The following is a 19,565-nucleotide window of genomic DNA, read 5'->3' as shown; positions in this document are numbered from 1 at the left end:
GTATATGTTCCTCTCGCAAAGTGAGATCGGGTCCAGGTCTGTGCCGACGCGGAGTGTGTGACCGTGTACTGTGAACGTTGTTTCTGTGAGCCTGTCCTGAACGTTAGTTTGGGTGGAGTTGGTGGCACTCGCTGTCCACTTAATAATGAAATACATTATTGCCAAAGCAAGCTCGCTCACTTTGAACCCAGCAGCAGAGCAGGGTGTACTCCAAAGGCACTGCCGTGTGACTTATGTCTGTAGCCCAAGTTTTAAAGCAGGTACTACTGTTTTGTTTATGTTTTGCTCGTTCAAATTAAGAAGCTGCTTCCATCCACGGAATAACACAATTTATCGATTTATGAAGGCTTTGAATTCAGATTTTAAATAATATTCGTTTTTTGTTTCTAGATCAGGGCATTTATTAGTGTTTGGTTTGTTAAATTAAACTGTAAAATGCTCACCGTTTTGGTTTGACACTCCAAGCTAAAACGGATTTCAAATAAATCGAATTTTAATGAAAGCCTATGCATGGGACTCTGAAGAAGAATAGTTATAAAGAATTTCATTTTTTTACGTTATTTGAAAAACTAAACAAAGAACAAACATGCAAAATGTGTAAATTAATAAAAATAAATGGTTAAAAGGGTTAATAGTATATTGACATATTCCCTGCAAAAATGCGACATAGAAAAATAAAAACAAATGTAATTAAAAAAAATTGAAAATTCAAGCAGCAAGTTAGTTTATTAATTGGTCAATGATTGGCAGTGAACACGTAAACATACTCTTTAGACACCAAGCGGATAATAGGACAAAACACATCCAGCCAAAAAAAAGGAGAGTTTACGAGTAAAGAGCAAAAACAAAATGCCTCCGTCACTTTTAGAAAAAAAGGACAAGAATTTAAGAAAATCAAAGAACGAGAAAAAAATGGAGAGGAAAAAGGGTTACATTTTGTTTCCCTTGTCATGCAATTTTTCAGTTTGGCACCGGAAGAAAAAAAAAATACCTTCGTCGTCCGTGCGGTCATTATCGCCTAAATCATCTGTGTTTTTCTTTGTAAGGGGACCTATAAGGACCAAGAAGGAGAAGATTGAGGAAAACAAGATGACAAAGAACACACAGGCTTTTTTCTCAAGAGATAAGAAAATCTTTCACCCGTGATATTTCCTTTTTTTGGTTGGAAAAATCCTCAGTACGATACTGAATGGGCAAAGTAGTGGTAAAACATGACCACTCCCGAGCTCTGCTGGAACTGTTTTGCATGTACTAATTAGCATTTCAAATATAACAGTTTCAAGAAAAGAGGGCTTTGGTAAAAAAAAGGAAGAAAAAAGAGAAAGCTGATAAAAAAATATCAGTTTTGTCTGGTGAAGAGAGAGAATTAAGCAAGTGAAATACATCTTGACATCACATGATTCAGATGGACCTTAGAGTAAGTCAGGACACACATAGTAACATCAGTATGGACCAATGTCAGGGACATTTTTTCACATTTCAAGGTGGTAAAACGCTGATGGACTGTAAATAAAAAGCAATTCAATATAAATTGGTAAAGGCATAGCAATTATAGCAATTTTCATTATAATATTCTGTCAATAGATCGAGAGAGAGAGAGAGAGAGGGAGACAGAGAGACAGAGACAGAGAGAGTGAGAGACAGAGAGAGAGAGAGAGCTTATTATTATGCATATTTTTTAATACTGCACACAGGAAAGATTATGATTTACTAATTTATCCTTGTTTTTTGTAATAATATGAATTAATGCAATTTAATATTGCAAAACAAAGTACCAAACTGTAACGATTGTATGATTGTTTGTGCGGCTGTGTGTGTGGGTGCATGTCTGAGTGTGATTGTTAAGCAGTCAACTCACTGTGTGTATCTGAGTGCGGGGGAAGTGCTTGTGAGGCATAATGTACGAGCACTGAGTAATCCATGCATAGGAATTTTAATGAGGGAAACAGATAGAGAAAGAGGGAGGATTGTCGAGGAGTGGAAATTGACCTCTCACCTCACACTTCCAAATATATTTTAGAATCAATCTGAAAAATGCATTAAATATGTGAAATAGGACAGTTTATTGGACATGTTTCAAGTGTATAATATAACATTTCAGGAGTAGTTAGGAGTTTGAGTGATGTTTATTAGTGTTGGTGTCTGTCTCTCTCTCAGAAAAGCAGAAGAAAATAGCCTTCTATTTCAACAGTAAACATCCTCCGTTAACAACCGCCTTTAAAGCTCACGTACGGTCGCCCATACTATACATAAAACACAGAGAGACATAAACAAACAAGGACACACGCAAGCGAACACGCATGCGGTTCATGAACACAATAACAGATAGGCTTGGTGATCGGCAACATGCATTATTTTTTTTGATAAAACATGCGCCCTGCGTATGAAAGAAGAAGGTTGAATGCTTGTTAAGAACCCTGACATTTGAAAACATGGCCTAGGCTGCAGCCTTTCCTTTCATCATGGAGGAAGACATCACAAAGAAACACATTTAAATGGTGGCCCTCATATCTACTCGCACCCAACCCGTTCAGTGGAATACCGTTTCGCACAGCAATGCCGTGAATGTGTAAAACAGCCACTGAAGTTAGGAATCTAACAATTCTAACTACTGGGGAAAGGCTCTACTATAACAGATGGCCTAGATGCTTTGGCAGAACAGTTGGAGGAGAAAATAAATTGCTATTCATTTTTAATAAACTCAGCTTCAAAGACAGGTCAGCATGGTCAGTCAGTTGAATCAATATTCACACAGCGGTGTGTAAAGATTTCAAATAGTAGTCACATTGACCGTCTCGAAGGATTAACGCCATATAAATTATGAACTTTATCTTGATGAAGAAAAGCGCTATTTTAAACCATTATATCAGCCATTTCTCCAGCAGCGATGATTCACTATCATATCTGTTGTCGACAGCAACCGGTCTCTCCTCCGCTGTCATTTGATAAGCCAGTGCTTGGTGACAGCATTTCCTTTCTATCCACAGCGCTTGTACTAAGACCCAAGAATGACTTTTCCCCAATTACCCCAAAAATACTTAGACAGTGCAGAAAAGACCAGCTGTCGTGAGATTGGACACTGGCATAGATCCTGATGGAGATATTCAGGGGCACCGAAAAAAAAGAAAAGAGGTTTTGAGACACCATTCATTTGATATTTAATACATTGCTCCCAAGTCCCAATCTTTGGAGTAATCAAACACTAAAACAGCACCTGGGTAACTGCGCCCTCTGTGGTCAAACACAGTTACTGAACATGCAGCTTCTGGCCGGTTGAAGTTAAAGTGCTAAGGTGGGGGGGTAGGTGTCACTTGCCATATGGTTTGTATGGCCAGTGACCAGCAAGGCAGCAATTTCACCTGTCATAGTTTCAACACTCTCTCATCCAAACAGGGCAGGGATGGGTCGTGTTGAATGACAACAGCGTAAGTAATTCATTAGTAAGTAATACTATTCGCCTGTCACAAATAAAACATTTATTTGTGACAGGGCGAGGAGAAGAGAGTGGAGCTGAGCAGAGGGGAGAGGAGGGGCAGAGAGCATGCTACAGGTGGTTCTAGCGCTGTGTGCCGTGCGGTACATCTGTTCCCTATTAACACTGGTGAGACGCTTTTGGGTAAGGGGTTAGTTGGGTGCAGGGAAGAGAGAAGGCAGATGTAGAAGTGACAGCTAGGGTCGAGCTCCCACAACCCCCCCCCCCCCACCCTCCCCTCATACACACATACACACACCTGACATCCATCACATGTCTGCTCCTACTGGCCCGCTGACAGGAGGAGTGGGCAGACTGGTGGGTCGCCATAGCTAGGACTTCTATCCCTGACTGTTTAACCGTAGAGCTGTGATGTGTGTGACAGAGAGAGAGAGAGAGAGAGAGAGAGAGAGAGAGAGAGAGAGAGGGAGAGAGAGGGAGAGGGAGAGGGAGAGAGAGAGAGAGAGAGAAGAGAGAGAGAAGAGAGAGAGAAGAGAGAGAGAGAGAGAGATTACTGTTGGATGAATGCTCTTTTAATACATATTTTGTACTATACATAATTCAGAAGAAAAATGGTATACTTGCTGTATTCTGAATTGATTTGGGTAAAATAAAGAAGATAATGAAAGAGGGATGATAGGTATATTGGGAATGTGGCTGTCTATGTCATCGTGAAAGATAAATTACACATGCATACACCTTCCTGAAAATCATTACACAAGTACCATTATACATCTAAGATTATGCCTCTATAATTTTCCCTGAACTAAGTGCATACCCAACCATTTTGTTTTGTGTAAACAAATGCTACGCATGGGTGGGTATTGATTTGAATCATTCCAGTTGATGGGAAGTTGTGGTAATTAGCATTTTATTTTGACAACGTTTAAAAAATGTGCTCAACAAATGACAAAAATGTCCCACTCCCCCTTGTTTGCTTATTGTTTGATTGTCTAGTTTTGTCGCTCTCTCAAAATTTCCCTTATTCTCCTCATTGCTCCCTTGCAAAAAGCAAATCACTTTGTCCTCAACATTGTGTCAAAATTGTGTCACTGGACACCTAAAATAAAAGAAAGAAGTTGTCCTTTTACTGGAATCAAGAGAAAAGGCATATTTGCCTTTTATTACCGTAAGCTAGGACATACAGTACAAACATACAAACCAACACACACACCATATCTCATTGACACACACAGAAAGTACACGAATCAGCACAGACAATCAAGATATACACCTGCATTAAACCTTACACACGAATGCACACAAGTGAATTTATACGCACAAACACATTTAAAAGATTTGTGAACAAACATCCAGTACAGAGTATAGACATCTTTCAACTCTCACACACACACACACACACACACACACACACACACACACACACACACACACACACACACACACACACACACACACACACACACACACACACACACACACACACACACACACACACACACACACACACACACACACAGACCCGCACACTCACAGAGGTGCACACACCAACACACACACCCCAACCAACCCCTTAGGGCAGTCTCCTCTACCCTTGGATGAGCTAATTATTGCTAAGAGAGTCCACACATTGATCGTGAGGGCCATCTATACATACATATTGCTCTCGATATGCATCAGTCAAGGAACATGTCGGAAAGGCAATAGGATAGCTCCATCAATCACTGATGCACCATAATAAAAGAGGCTATTGAAAGAAAAGGATGGAGGTTGGTTGACTAGCAGAGCGAGCGTTTTCAACGAGCCTCGTAGGTAATCTATTATTGACCTTGAGTTAGAAAAAAAGATTACAGAAAAGCCCCGAAGCATCAAAACACAGTAGCCATTATATATGTGGTTATAATGGAAGGAAGTATAATGTGGTCTGAGTAAAGTGTGCCTAAAGACACTCTCGCTTTTGCCCGAGCCGAGCCCAGTGGAGGGTCCTAGGGGAAGCCTCCCAGAGGGGCAGTAGAATAATAGAACCACGGTGATTCGGAAGAAATTTCAGGCTCCACGTGTCATTAGATTGCATCACCTCATGCTTTTTGAAGAGTTTTATTTTATAATTTTTCGGATAAATACTTTCTACTCAATGTAGCGTATCACAAGTTGTCCCTTTCTCACCAGTATTAAGTGGTGACGGGCCTGAACACAGTCTTGCCAAAGGACAAACGGACAGTGTGTCAAGTGTAGATTGATCATGAGGGATAAGTATGCCGCAGTTTGCTCGGAGAGAGTGTGTGTGTGCGTGTGTATTAAAAAAATAAAACATTCACACAGATGGACTCCATATGCATGCTTACACAAGACACCCTCTCCAGTTTTTCAAAATGGAGTCGAGGCAGAATTGCCACATGACTGTGCAACCTTGTAAATTAAAATATCCTCTGGCGGCAAACACTTAAGAGATGGGTGGGCAAGTATGCTATCCCCTCTGCCTGCCATTCTCTCTCCCTATATCCCTCTGTTTGTCACTTGCTTTAGGTCTCCCTTTCTCCCACACATTTGCATGCCCACTCACACTCACAAATGGGCACACACACACACACACACACACAGTGTGCATCTCTCTCTCTCTCTCTGACAGGACGTATCACACATGCAGCGTTTTCCTGCCCAAGGCGAGTCAGCCGACAAGGTGGTGCACGCAGGACCTGAAAGCTTCTCCAAGAGCACCATACTGGGATCCAACTAGCATCCCCTCTCAGCAACGCAACCGTTCCCCCGTAGCTTCCTGCCCTGTGTTCTGCACTCCGTTATTCCAACCCCCCCCCCCCCCCTCGCCCCCTTACAGTTCTTCTTCATAGCTTTGCTTCCGTTCTAGACTTTCCCGCTCTGTTAATAATAAATAGTGGTGGTTTTCAAATAGTATTTTAGTAACATTTCGTATTTCTGAGTGTGTGTGTGTGTGTGTGTGTGTGTGTGTGTGTGTTTGTGTGTGACTTTACTAGTGATGGCTGTATCATGAGGTGCTCATATCAAGTAACATCATGTCTACCTTATGCAATAAAGTTATCAAATTAGGTTTTTGTGATGTTATATAAACCCTGGGTTATGGAGGTAAGTTGTTGAGATTCTAAAGTGACTCTGGGTAATCTCCCTAAAGCATGGGAGCTGTATCTGTAAAGAGATGACTGCTTCTCTTGCTACTGTGATATTCCTTAGAACGCACTTGAATTAATATTGCATGAAACGGCAAGCATCCACCGGCAAAGCCAACACGCACACACACACACACACACACACACACACACACACACACACACACACACACACACACACACACACACACACACACACACACACACACACACACACACACACACACACACACACACACACACACACACACACACACACACACACACACACACACACACACGTGTGCCGACTCCAATCACAGTGTGCATAAATACCATGCAGTGTAACTTTGTCAGGGATGAAACACTGGCGTTGGTTCATGAATATTAGATGTTGCCAAACATATCTGACATTCCAACATCTAACGACATGGCTCAGTGGCAGGATGGAAACCAGCTCAGTGTGTGTGTGTGTGTGTGTGTGTGTGTGTGTGTGTGTGTGTGTGTTTTTGAGTCTCATGTGCGGGTGAGCATGCGTGGAATGAAGTAGGAAAAACAAGTAAGAAATAGTAAGGAAATGTGAAAGAGCAGTGCAGATAAGCAAGCCAGCCTGTGTGTGTGTGCGTGTGCGTGTGCGTGTGTGTGTACGTGTGTGTGTACAGAATGACTAGGGAGCGACAAGTCAGGTAAGTGTTGTTCCCTGGCGCTCCCCAGGGTGCTGTGGTGGATGCGGGATCCCGGGAAAGCTGACATTCTCCTTGAATCCCGGGATGGTGAGGAGCTCATTAGGTACAAAGACATACTTTGAATGTGTGTGTCTACGTGTGTCAGCATGTGTGTGTGTTTATGTTTGTTTGTGTGTGTCTGCGTGCGTCCACATGTGAGCATGTGTGTTTGTGTGTGTCGGCGTACGTGCGTGTGTATGTCCGCGTGTGTGTGTCCTCTTGTTTACGTGCACAGAAGAGCAAACATCTCCACCCTATCTCCACAGCCACATCAGGCACACGTCAGGTGTAACTAAGCACCACACCAACACACTGAGCACCGAGCGGAAATAAGGGCCCTTTGCAATTTAAAAGAGGCAGAGAAAAGATGCAGAGGCAAATTCATTACAACGTAAATCTCGCATGTATCCAGAGAGCACATTGGTTGAGGCTTTTGGCAGGATGTGATTAAGTTGGATGCTTCAATCCAATGAATTGCACCAATCAGGGACAAACAACGATGCAAAATGTTATTTCGCTTTATAAGTTTGAATAGCAACTCATAAGTGAAAGACTTAATGCATAGGAGAGAACACAACCATGTGTATAAAATAGGATCCAAGAAAAGGCCAACATTCCCAAAACAGAGGAAATTCTCCAACAAAGTAAAGACCATTAATACCAACTTGTAATCAGCAGGACTGCAATGAAGGCCACAAGACAAATAGAGGAGACGTGATATTGACCAGATGCAATGTTAACGAGATGCTGCCATTATTAGGCCCCGGCTTTCAGCTAAATCTCACCCCCCCCCCACCACTCCAGTTATCGATCAGGTGTGTTCTGTGGCTGAGATTTTACAGCTTAAACATCATTATCAACGACGATCAATCACCGATTATTAAATGAAATGTCCATTAAGGTTTAGGGGCATTAGCATTCCGGGCACCGGGCCAAATGAGAGCAGAACGAGCCTAAGCAGGGCTTCCCACAGGGGGGGCCGTGCCCGAGGCTAGCTGGAAGATGTTGAACCGGAGGGGCCAAGTGAGGCCATGAATCCACCCAGACGCACATTTATTCCAAATGCAAGCACCGGGAATGTTGTTTTATTGTGACATTCTATTTTTGTGTGGGCGGGTGTGTGTGCATACTTTTCTTCCAATGAAAAACAAACAATTGATGTGTATTTTCACTTGGGAGATTGATGCGTGCTTGGACTCTTTAATGTACTTGAATGAAGGAACACAAAGTACACACATGCCACACACATACCAACGTAAAAGGCAAAGTCCTTACTGTTCTGTTGTGTTTCACCTAAACCCTGAATGCTATGCTGAACTCTATAATCCAGAACACAAAGAAATAACAACATACACTTTTTGAGTTGGCGGATAAAAATTAAACCTTTTTTGAGATATTCCAAGTAAAAGTGAACTGTTTATATAAGATAGAGACTCTTCAACCTTCTAAGGGCAGATGAAATGAATTGAAAGACAGTTTTTGGGGGATTAAGAGGGATTTATGCTGGCACTTTGAGGGAAGACATTGCTTGCGGCATGTACAATGAGGTGACTGTTAGGGCACATACACACACACACAATGTTTGCATTAATAAATAAAAAGCATTTTGCATACTCTGCTAAGTCATTGGCAATGCTCCTCCTACTGTGTGTTGCATGTATGTTAACACATATGGTGTACCTTAACACACACGCATGCACCTAGCGGACACACACACACGCACAAAACACACAAGGATAGGAATGTCAGACTTTCGCAGACGCACACTTAAAAAATGGATTTGACTTTTAGCTTATTTCCACAAGTGTGTCTCTGACAATGTGTCCCTGCTGCCTGGATTAACATTTCAGTGCCATTGTATTCAACTGACCGTTCGCACGAGGTAAGATGAGGAGGTTCCGTCTCCATTCGTCTGAGAACACCAGTATTTCTCTCAGCTCAATACGGAGACCAGTGCCTTTCTCCCCCTGAAAACTAAATCTCTGCAATACCACTCTCATCATGACTCCAATCAGGTTTTCTAGCCTCGGCCCACTACATCTTCTACCATCAAGACGTATAATGTAATGTTATGTCTCAAATACATAGCGCTTGTATTGTTGCAAAGAACCTTAGGATAAGTCCTTATCAAATAGATTCGCTATTCCTAACGTTTACCTTTATTCCATAGTAAGGAAAAGACAGACTCTAACTGTGAAGAACCTTGGGCTTAACGAAGAAAATATGTGGTTTGTTCAGTAAATCGCAAATAGTTCATTCCAAACACTTATTTTGAAGCGGCTGGATGAATGTGACTCTATACTAGCCAGGCTAACTACGTAGACCGTTGGCACACTCTACAGCACATGTGAAATGCACAGATGTGCCCACTGTGTGACATGTATGTGATCGAACAACATTCACCATGAATTGAATTGCCTCCAATTCCAGGCAATTCTCGTTCCTCTCATTCCAGATTGAATTGAATTTAAGACTCAGAGTCCGTTGTATTTCATGCTGCCCCTTTATGAACAACCCATAGCCACCAAGCTGTCGGCCCTAAAAAACAATCGATAGTAGAGGCATTCCAGGTTGATTGCAAGCTTTTTTTTTTCGAAAAAAAGTAAGAACCTTCAGAAAAATGAAGATTTTCTTTCTCTGAGCAATTTTCTACCCAAGTGGGAGAGACTGCCATCAAAATTTAGCCACTTTTTTCATAAGAAGATATTGGAGGTTATTCCATTTAATTCCACACTTTTCTTCGACACAGAACAGCATTGTACAAAAAAAATGCCGGATGAAGGACAGTGACTTTTGAGGACCGGTCAACAGCGTAAAGTGTCTCCTCCTCTGCTGGGAGTGGAGGCAATCTTCAGATCCACACGCCTTTGTAAACTGTCTATCTCACCGATTCAAGATGGCGATTCAAGCGGGACTCATGCTGCTAGTGTGCCCTCACAGGCACAACACATTGACTTGATTGACCCTTGATTAAGTAGGTCATTCTTATTTAATACAATGACATTGAATGACTCTTCTCATGCTTAATAGTCAGAATGCGTTCGCTTATTACCGCACTCAAATGTTACATACTGTACTGCATAATGAACTGCAAACAGAGGGGTTTCCTGATCCTGTTCCTTGTTAGCTGTACGGCCTATACCCAAATACTCAGGTTAATTCAAACAATAGAGATTAAGATGGACTCAAAAAAAAATGGTGACTTGAGAATCAGCCAATATTAGCCTGAACCCTGAAATAAAGTAAATAAACACTGAAATCATGTTCATTATTTCATCATTAGGCTTGCAGTTGGGACTACATTGTGTGTTGGCCTTTTACACTTCATTTCTGAAGGCTTGGAAGGTTGGTTGACCACACATATTCAAAGTCACACGGCAAGTTCACTCCGCTCGCCTAGTCTGGTAATTCGCCTCGCAACACTATCTACTAGACCGGCTCAGCAATTGCTCATGAAAACATGGCTCTTTTCCCTGCCAACGCAACTGTAGAGAAGGGTCCCTTACTTTCAGGAGTCAATCATATATTTCACAAGCCATTGAAGATCTATCTGCCTGAGCTGCAACTGGACTATCTGTTCTTCAACCTATCCATTGAAATGACCTGTAGCCACTTTTTTATAAACTAACAAACAAGACCAACAAAAAAACAAACACAAACAGACAAACAAACATGCTTCTTTTCGAAACGAAACTTTTTTTTGACGACCTGCCTCAGCAATTGCAGTGCACTCATTAAACAAGCTAGATAAGGTAAGCATCTTCTCACCGTCTTTTTAAAGAAAGTGCAACTCACAGAGGAAAATCCGTTAGAAAAGCCATGCTATGGCTGAAGGTTCAACTGTTTTTAGTACTGTTATATGTATAGGACATACCATATAGTTTTGTCAATTTCGTTAGGAATTAGTGTGGGGGAGTTATTCACATTGAGGCTGGGTTCGCTTACCTTTGCCAACTCCTGATTGAGGTGTTTTTAATTAAACATACCAAGTCTTTAATTTCACAAAGCAGAAAAGAGAGTCTGGTGGAACAGTATATACTCTCATTAGGAATCCTGTTGCTATGGTCTTACGAGAAAAGAGCCCTAGGGGTCGATCTCTCTCTCTCTCTCTCTCTCTCTCTCTCTCTCTCTCTCTCTCTCTCTCTCTCTCTCTCTCTCTCTCTTATCCCTCATTGTATTTCCTTCCTGTTCTCTTAACTCTTCCTACGGCTCAGCGTCTTGCCTTTAGTGCACCCCCACACACTCCGCTTCATAGATCACATTCTCTTGTCAAAAGTTTGTTCATAGCTTTTGACATCAACGCACCTTAACAAAAGTTTGCAATAATAAAGTCTGATGGTTTGTTTTCTGAGTCGGTGTGGAGCTCTTGAGTGATGTTGTGGGTGTGATGGTGGAAGGTATTTGCTACATCTCTTGGTCTGTTTGTGGCTTTGTTTGTCTGTCTACGTGGCAGAAAATATGACGCATTTGTATCCAAAAAAAGTGTGGACAATATGTGTGTTTGTGTGTGTGGAAGCGAGTTGCAGAAAATTGAGAAGGCAAGTAATTCAAGAAAGTCTGATTCTACAAACGGCATACAAGCCGGCGCCAATACAGAAACCGACCACCTACACACACACACACACACACACACACACACACACACACACACACACACACACACACACACACACACACACACACACACACACACACACACACACACACACACACACACACACACACACACACACACACACACACACATAAACATCCCCCCAAACACACACACACATACGTTCTCCTGCATGAATGCAAATGTACCGAAAGACGGCACCTCAGATCTGCTCCTGCTTAATCGCTACAACTCTGGGGAGTTCAATGATGCCGGGAAAAAAATACCCCTGTGTGTGTGTGTGTGTGTGTGTGTGTGTGTGTATGTGTGAAAGTAGAGAGAAAAGGGGTTCAAAGAGAGGGCCCTATGGCCCCAGTGGGGCCAGAAAACAGTGCAGCACACGCTCTGCGCCTATTTTAACATAATTTCAATTTCAAAGAGCTGTGGTGCAACATTAACATATAGCCCGGCGCTGCATTAGCATGCTGGGAGGGATAAAGGCAGCATTAGCAGAGGGGCAGGGTGGGGCCTGGATGGGGCTTGGGTGGGTTATGGGCCATGGAGAAGACGGTGGGAGGGACAGGTGCTGGTCTACCTTTTTTTTTGGTTTCTTATTTACGTTTAACGGCAGATCTAATGGTATAGGGCCTCTCACTTCTAACGGACAGGACTGAACGTCTCTCTCTCTCCTCCTTTCTCCCCATCTCTCGCCTCCTCTCTCTCTCTCTCTCTCTCTCTCTCTCTCTCTCTCTCTCTCTCTCTCTCTCTCTCTCTCTCTCTCTCTTACTGAGATGTTTGGTCTTGTCGTGAATAGTGCTTTTTCTTAACTTCACATGTTGTGCTTGTATATATGCCCAAAGACCTTGAAATAGACCAAGTGCTGGAAATAGCAGAGGACGGCCATGCGACCCGACCTACAGGCATAATAAATTGCAAATATCCAATGTGAAGAGAGCATTCAGAGTCAACAATAAAAAAGAAAGATTTGTGAATATTTAATTAATTTGTGGCAGAGTAAAATATAGAAAGTGTATTAACGTCATGGTGGTCTCACCCAAAATGTACTTAATTCATTATTTTTCTTTCTTTACTCCCTTCTTAAGTTTTTATGGTATTTAATAAATGTGACCCATAAACATGATAATCTATGACCCTTGAGAATATTTGATAGGAAAATACTTTGAGACTACAAATCCTGCTCAGTAGAAGAATGCTTAGACACTACAGTCTGCCGGCTGTGTGAGCTCTTCCTTCTATCCTTCCTTCCTCCCTCCCCTCCATTCATCCTTCCTCCCTCCCTTCTTCCCTCCCTCCCTCCCTCCCTCCCATCCTTCCTTATGAAAACGCGAAAGCAACGAAGCAAAATATATATGCCGCTTTCATGTACATTTGAATGATCAATGTGTGTGTAGGTTATGAATGGCTTTATGTATGAATGTTTATGTTAATGTCTGTATGGGGGTCTCTCTCTCTCCCTCTCTATCTCTCTCTCTCTATCTCTCTCTCTCTCTCTCTGTGTCTCTGTCTCTGTCTCTGTCTCTCTCTCTCTCTCTCTCTCTCTCTCTCTCTCTCTCTCTCTCTCTCTCTCTCTGCGCCACTGAAGCAGATGCCTTTGATGTCACGCTACAAATCTCACATTTAGCTTTTCATCAATATTTCATCTCTCCGTCCCAGGCCCGGGCCCTTTCTACAGCCTTAAATCAACACTTGCTGTGGGGGACGCTTGGAAAAGACTCTGGAAGTGATTTGCTTTGCGCTGGAAATGAAAGAGATAGGGAGACGGAGTTTGGCGGCCCATCGTGCAGGGGGGTAGGGGGGTAGGGGGGGTAGGGGTGTAGGGGGGGTAGGGGTGTAGGGGGGGTAGGGGGGGTAGGGGGGGTAGGGGGGTAGGGGGGTAGCGGTGTAGGGGGGGTAGGGGGGTAGGGGGGTAGCGGTGTAGGGGTGTAGGGGGGGTAGGGGGGGTAGGGGGGGTAGGGGGGTAGCGGTGTAGGGGGGTAGCGGTGTAGGGGGGTAGGGGGGGTAGGGGTGTAGGGGGGGTAGGGGTGTAGGGGGGTAGGGGTGTAGGGGGGGTAGGGGTGTAGGGGTGTAGGGGGGTAGCGGTGTAGGGGGGTAGGGGTGTAGGGGTGTAGGGGGGGTAGCGGTGTAGGGGGTTGGGGTGGAGTCACTAAAAAAGTTGGTATTCAAAATCAATAGCAGATTAGATAGCTGAGCTCTCAAAAATCCTGTTGACAAACCAGCCATGGGAAGGAATAGTCCACCTTGACTCGCTGTGCGCCCCCTGTTTAGAAATGGGGGGGGGACACGGGCTTACTCTGCTCTTCGTAGTTCGCTCACATCGCTTTTTTTTTTTCTTTTTATTTAACCATGCAACTATGCAATCAGGTAAAATTCTCATTGAGAATGAAATCTCTAATTTCAAGAGAGACCTGACTAAGAGGGCTGCATAAAGCAGATTATATACATGTGTCATCCAAAAAAAACACACAAATTGCACACAAGTTTGGGGAATTTAAGTAAGGAATTATACACAGGTGCAATGTCTTACTTTTGGTCACCAGGATTTCCTGTGTTCCGTATACAGCCATATGCATGTTCGCACGCACACAGACACACACGCGCGCACGCACGCACGCACGCATGCACGCACGCACACATACACACACACACACACACACACACAAAATGTACGGCTGGGTCTAATGGTTTGTTTGAGAAAAGAACACGTAGTAGTTGGAAAGAGGAGAAGGCGACGTGTGCTAATGATTATGTATACATGCCGTTTTTTTGGCCTGCATGGGTGGGCTTGGTGTTGTGTGCGTGTTTGTGTGTGCGCATGTGTGTGTGCGAGTGTGCGCTCACTTATGCATCAGAAGGCGGTGTTCCCGAGCAACGGCCAACTGTTACCGGAAGAAAAACAGGAGCTCGACTTCGCTAGCACACATAAGGAGGTACAACGAATGAGGAGGAGGAGGAGCGTAGCCAATGACTTAGCAGAGTATGCAAAATGCTTTTTATTTATTTATGCAAACATTAATTCCTTTCTTTTACCGGCCCCGATGCCACAGTCCTGATTACAAGAGCCGCCTGAGGGGAGTAATTGCACTGGGTGGGCGAGGTTGCGTAAGCCTGGCACATCTCACAGGGGAGCCTGCCAGCACCTCAGACCTGGATTTGCAAATTAAAAGCGTGGGCAGTGGTGGCCCACCATCTACAGATCTCAACATTTGAACACAAAGTAAATGTATGGACGCGGATTATGAATATTTGTTGGCTGGATGGGTGTTTTATTACGTTCATTTGGTTCGGTTTAGTATTTCCCTTCAAGCTTTTTTAGTTTTGTTGAAAGAAGTTTGTATAATCGAGTTAAGATTGAAGGCTGTAGTTGCTGGTGTTGTAAATGTGGACACTTTCTTGGGCTTTTATTTGTGATTCGTCTTATTTTTGTCCTTGTCGTGGCGAAAACACAGCTTGAGCCCAGGAAGTATAACACTTCTCAGCTAACCCAGTTAAGCATGTGAAACTCTGTGCGAGGCCTCATTAAGCATTTAAGAAGAGTTGTCTTGGAAGAGGGAGACCCAGTGTGGTGCTGGGTGTTAGCATCCCCCCGCATGTGGAGGAGGAAGTGTTGCTCAAGGTCACAGCTCGAGCACGAGCAATAGACCGAGCAATTTCCTGCTTCCGTCAGTCTGGTTGTTGTCTCGCTTTCCTCTCATCCTTCAAACGCGTGGTTTGAGCGGTCACAATTCAAAGTTTTCTTTTGAGTTTGGTTCACGTGGCTCAATTCCCAATGTCCGCCACGTTTTATCTTCTCCAAAAATACGAAACAGATTCAAAACACACAGTCAGAAATAAGGCTGGAACGAAAATAGGAGCCAAAAACGTGTCCGTGGTGCGTTAGCCCCTCTTCGCGCTTGAACACAACGCGCCCCCCTCTCCCCTGCCTCCCCATAGCACCGCCACACTGTGCTGCTTTGATGTGAGTAATGGGGGGCCCGGTGCCGTCCATTTTGCGGGGGCTTTGAGAAAGGAAAAAGGCTACGGCACAGCATAAAGGAGGAATCAATCCCCTCTGTTTGCATATCCATCAATGGGATCAGCAGCCATGCCTGCCTAATTGATACCCACCTCCTTCTCTTGAACCCTGGCTGTAGCTCACAAATGAGCCATTTGAATCAACATAGGCTCAATCAATGAAGCAGCAGTCCACAATATATTTCCTAATACCGCCATCTTCCCACTGGCAGAAATAGTACGATAGTCAAAGACTAGCAAATTGCACTGGGTTGTGGCACTACTTGGCAGGTTCACGCTGACTTTCCTGATGTGTAACAGGACGATCTTCAGGTTGTACTGATATACTGATCATTATCATGTCTTTAGTCAACACTAACAAATGACAGTTGTTCTCGAAGGTCAATGTCTCTCGAACGGGTGAGGGATTTTCATCATGTTTACAGCCTCCTTAGAAAAGAAAGAGCAACACATCTTTGCATTACTATCACACCTGCCCTTCAAGAGCAAGAGGTGACTAACACGATATCTGAGAGGGCAGGAAAAAAAGGTACTCGAGATAACCATACACATGTGAGAATTGTTGTATATATATATATATATATATATATATATAGTTACAATGAAAAGGAGTGGGGGTTTTTCCCTCTTGGTAATCACTATGTATTCCAGTCCACCCCCCTTAATGTATGCTTATTGACCCATTATTTCCCCATTCCTTGGTTAGTCCAATGGACCGATTCACCAATACAGCAGCACGAGTTCACCCAGCCGTGCACACAATGATGAATCACCTTTGAGCTCTCTTTCAGAACAAAGAAAAAGCCTTAAACTAAACCAAAAAAAAAACACTCAACTAAAAGAGTAAGAGGAAAGAGAGTTCTGCTGAGTTCTGCCGAGATAATCAATATGGTTCTTTGCCAGGACCAGTCACGACAGCAAATTAGTTACTGTGGGATTACTGCACCAACAAGATTAAACAGATATATAATAATAATTTGGTGCCTAAACCAAGTAAATTACTAAATCAAATCAAAAGAAATATGTATCCCAGTGAATGATTGTTAATTACGATCCTAAGTGAATTTATTTATTTATTTTATTTTTTGTTATTTTTCATTTGCATATTTGAAGATAACTATTGAATGTGATCAGATTGCACATTTGAAAGTTTACACAATTATTGTCATATAATAATTAATATATTCTTGACTCCTTTTAAGCCGAGATTCAAATACAAATGATCTGTGTTGGAAGCTTTTGAAGATACATTTGTTAACTTACTTTCAACACCAATGAAGTAATTATACACCTGACAGCAGCTAAATGCTGTTAGAGGGCGGATGGAGGGACAAATATTATTAAGGATTGAGACTTAGTCCTACAGGGAAAGAAGCACTCGAGATGTTGGTAATGTGAAATATTCTAGCGCTGAGAGATTCGACAGAGCAGACGCTGGCAAATACATTAAAGGGAGAAGAATAGAAAGGAAAGAACATTACAATAGAATGACACAATGTCGGCTCTTCTCATTAACAGAACAGGAAACAGGAAAAGTGCGTGCGTGAGTGTGTGATAGGGAACAAAATAATGAATTATACACCCAAAAGCAAACCAGAATATTCTGCCAGCTACATTGAAATGAATGTTTTTAAAGACATTAAAGTATGAATATGTTTTCCCTCAATTCCTTTAACCAATGTATATTCACAACGCTCCACTAACTTGGCAAGGGAACAAAATAATAAGAGGTAAGAGAAAAATACAAAATGGAAGAACAGGGAGACAAAAGGAAAGCTAGAAATTGAAAGTAGTGGAAAAAAACTAAGAAAATGACAAGAAAACAGCAGAACAAGAGAATTAGGTAGGAATGGGGTCGTTGCAAGACAGGAAATACCCGGGGATAGTGGAAATGTGTGTGTGTGTGTGTGTGTGTGTGTGTGTGTGTGTGTGTGTGTGTGTGTGTGTGTGTGTGTGTGTGTGTGTGTGTGTGTGTGTGTGTGTGTGTGTGTGTGTGTGTGTGTGTTTGTGTATATGTGCCTGTACCTTTATATGGGTTTGCGTGTGTATGTCTGCGTGTGCGTCTGTTGTCCTTTTAGGGGGCGCTAGAATGCCCCCAACCTCTATGGCCCTAAGGTGTGTAATGGGCTATCAAATTACCAGAGAAACCTTAATTAGTGGTGCACAAAGTGTGGTCATTAACAGCCAATCACTCTTTCCTTATCGCTGCCATTGTCCCGCACTGTCCCCCATTGTCTCCCTCGGCCTCTCGCACCCCTCTCTCCCTCCTTTTTACTGTCTCTCTCCCTGCCTCTCTCTCTCTCTCTCTGCCTCTATTTCTCTCTCCCTGCCTCTCTCTCTCTCTCTGCCTCTCTCTCTCTCTCTCTCTCTGCCTCTCTCTCTCTCTCTCTCTGCCTCTCTCCCTCTCTGCCTCTCTCTCTCTCTCTCTGCCTCTCTCTCTCTCTCTCTCTCTCTGCCTCTCTCTCTCTCTGCCTCTCTCTCTCTCTCTCTCTCTCTCTGCCTCTCTCTCTCTCTCTCTCTCTCTGCCTCTCTCTCTCTCTGCCTCTCGCTCTCTCTCTCTCTCTCGACAAATACGTGTGGTCATATTTTCCCATGGTTCATTGCAGTCGATCCCTCTTCTCTCACTCACTCACTCTCTCTCTCTCTCTATCCACTCTTCATATCCTGTTCTAAATTTCATCTGACTCGTGTTCTCTCCCTCCATCGTAATCACTCTCTCTCTCTCTCTCACTCACCTGCTCTACTCTGCCCTCTATCTCTCTCAGTCTCTCTTCCCACTCGCTGTCCCTCTATCTTTCTCTGTCTCTCGTCCCACTCTCTCTCTTTCTCTCTCTGGCTCCACTCCATGGCCTTCCTCTGTCTCTCGATCCCTCCCTACTGTCTCACCGACGACCTGAGATACGGTGGGGAATGAACGGCAAAACGTGAAATGGGTATGGATTTCTACTTTCTTCACATGCCTTCCCCCACCCACGCCACTGCACTGCACCCCACTACAATATGATTAAGTAGTTAATCGGGCAGAAATATAGAATTCTTCCCGGGCAGCCCACATCGAACTGTCCTATAGATACATTAAAAGCCGGGCAGGAAATCATTGTTGGAACGCACGGCGGTATAGATCGGGCGCCCCCTCCCTACCTCCACCTCCTCCCTCCGCCGATTGATCACCATCATATTTCTGTGCACAAGTGTTTCGACTACAGTATCCCCACTCACCCCCATCCACCCACACACCCCCCCCCCCCCCCCCCCACCCACCCCCACACACACACACACACACACACACACACACACACACACACGCACACACACACACACACACACACACGGACGAACAAAGCCAGTCAATCGGATCCATTGAGTGACTTATGGTTACGGCGGATGCTGGTGTGACCCCGGGTTTCATTTTTATTCGTTTTGCTTTAATTACCCCACCGTGCTATCCGAGCCGATACCCGGGCAGTACAACAGTAACGCTGTATAGTCGTCAGCCACTGTGTTTCTTTTAAGGAGGGTTCAGCGGGGGCCAGGCCACATCGTAGTATTGCATTTCTAAGAATATTGACCGCATTTATATTAAAAAGCAATCCAGCTGATATTTAGCTGTAACAGCGACTGGGGCCTCTACGCCAAGGCTTTTTTTTGAGGCATGAGCA

At 43.6% G+C, this 19,565-nt stretch overlaps 1 protein-coding gene across 2 annotated transcripts in view; it reads right to left on the bottom strand.

The window, feature by feature from the left end:
• The window catches only part of nlgn1 (neuroligin 1), a 117,364-nt gene that overhangs the window by 62,835 nt on the left and 34,964 nt on the right, over positions 1–19,565 (bottom strand). Inside the window, exon 2 of one of the 2 annotated variants that reach the window (XM_060067016.1) lies at positions 992–1,051. The exons of the other annotated variant lie outside the window; for it this stretch is intronic. Coding sequence (XP_059922999.1) covers positions 992–1,051 — 60 coding nt within the window. The remainder of the gene's footprint in view (positions 1–991; positions 1,052–19,565) is intronic. 2 annotated transcript variants of the gene reach the window in all.

Source organism: Gadus macrocephalus, chromosome 12, assembly GCF_031168955.1.
Source record: "Gadus macrocephalus chromosome 12, ASM3116895v1".
In the NCBI taxonomy this organism is placed as follows: domain Eukaryota; kingdom Metazoa; phylum Chordata; class Actinopteri; order Gadiformes; family Gadidae; genus Gadus; species Gadus macrocephalus.
Note: the sequence above shows the minus strand (reverse complement) of the source record. Positions and strands in the feature narration are given on the sequence as shown.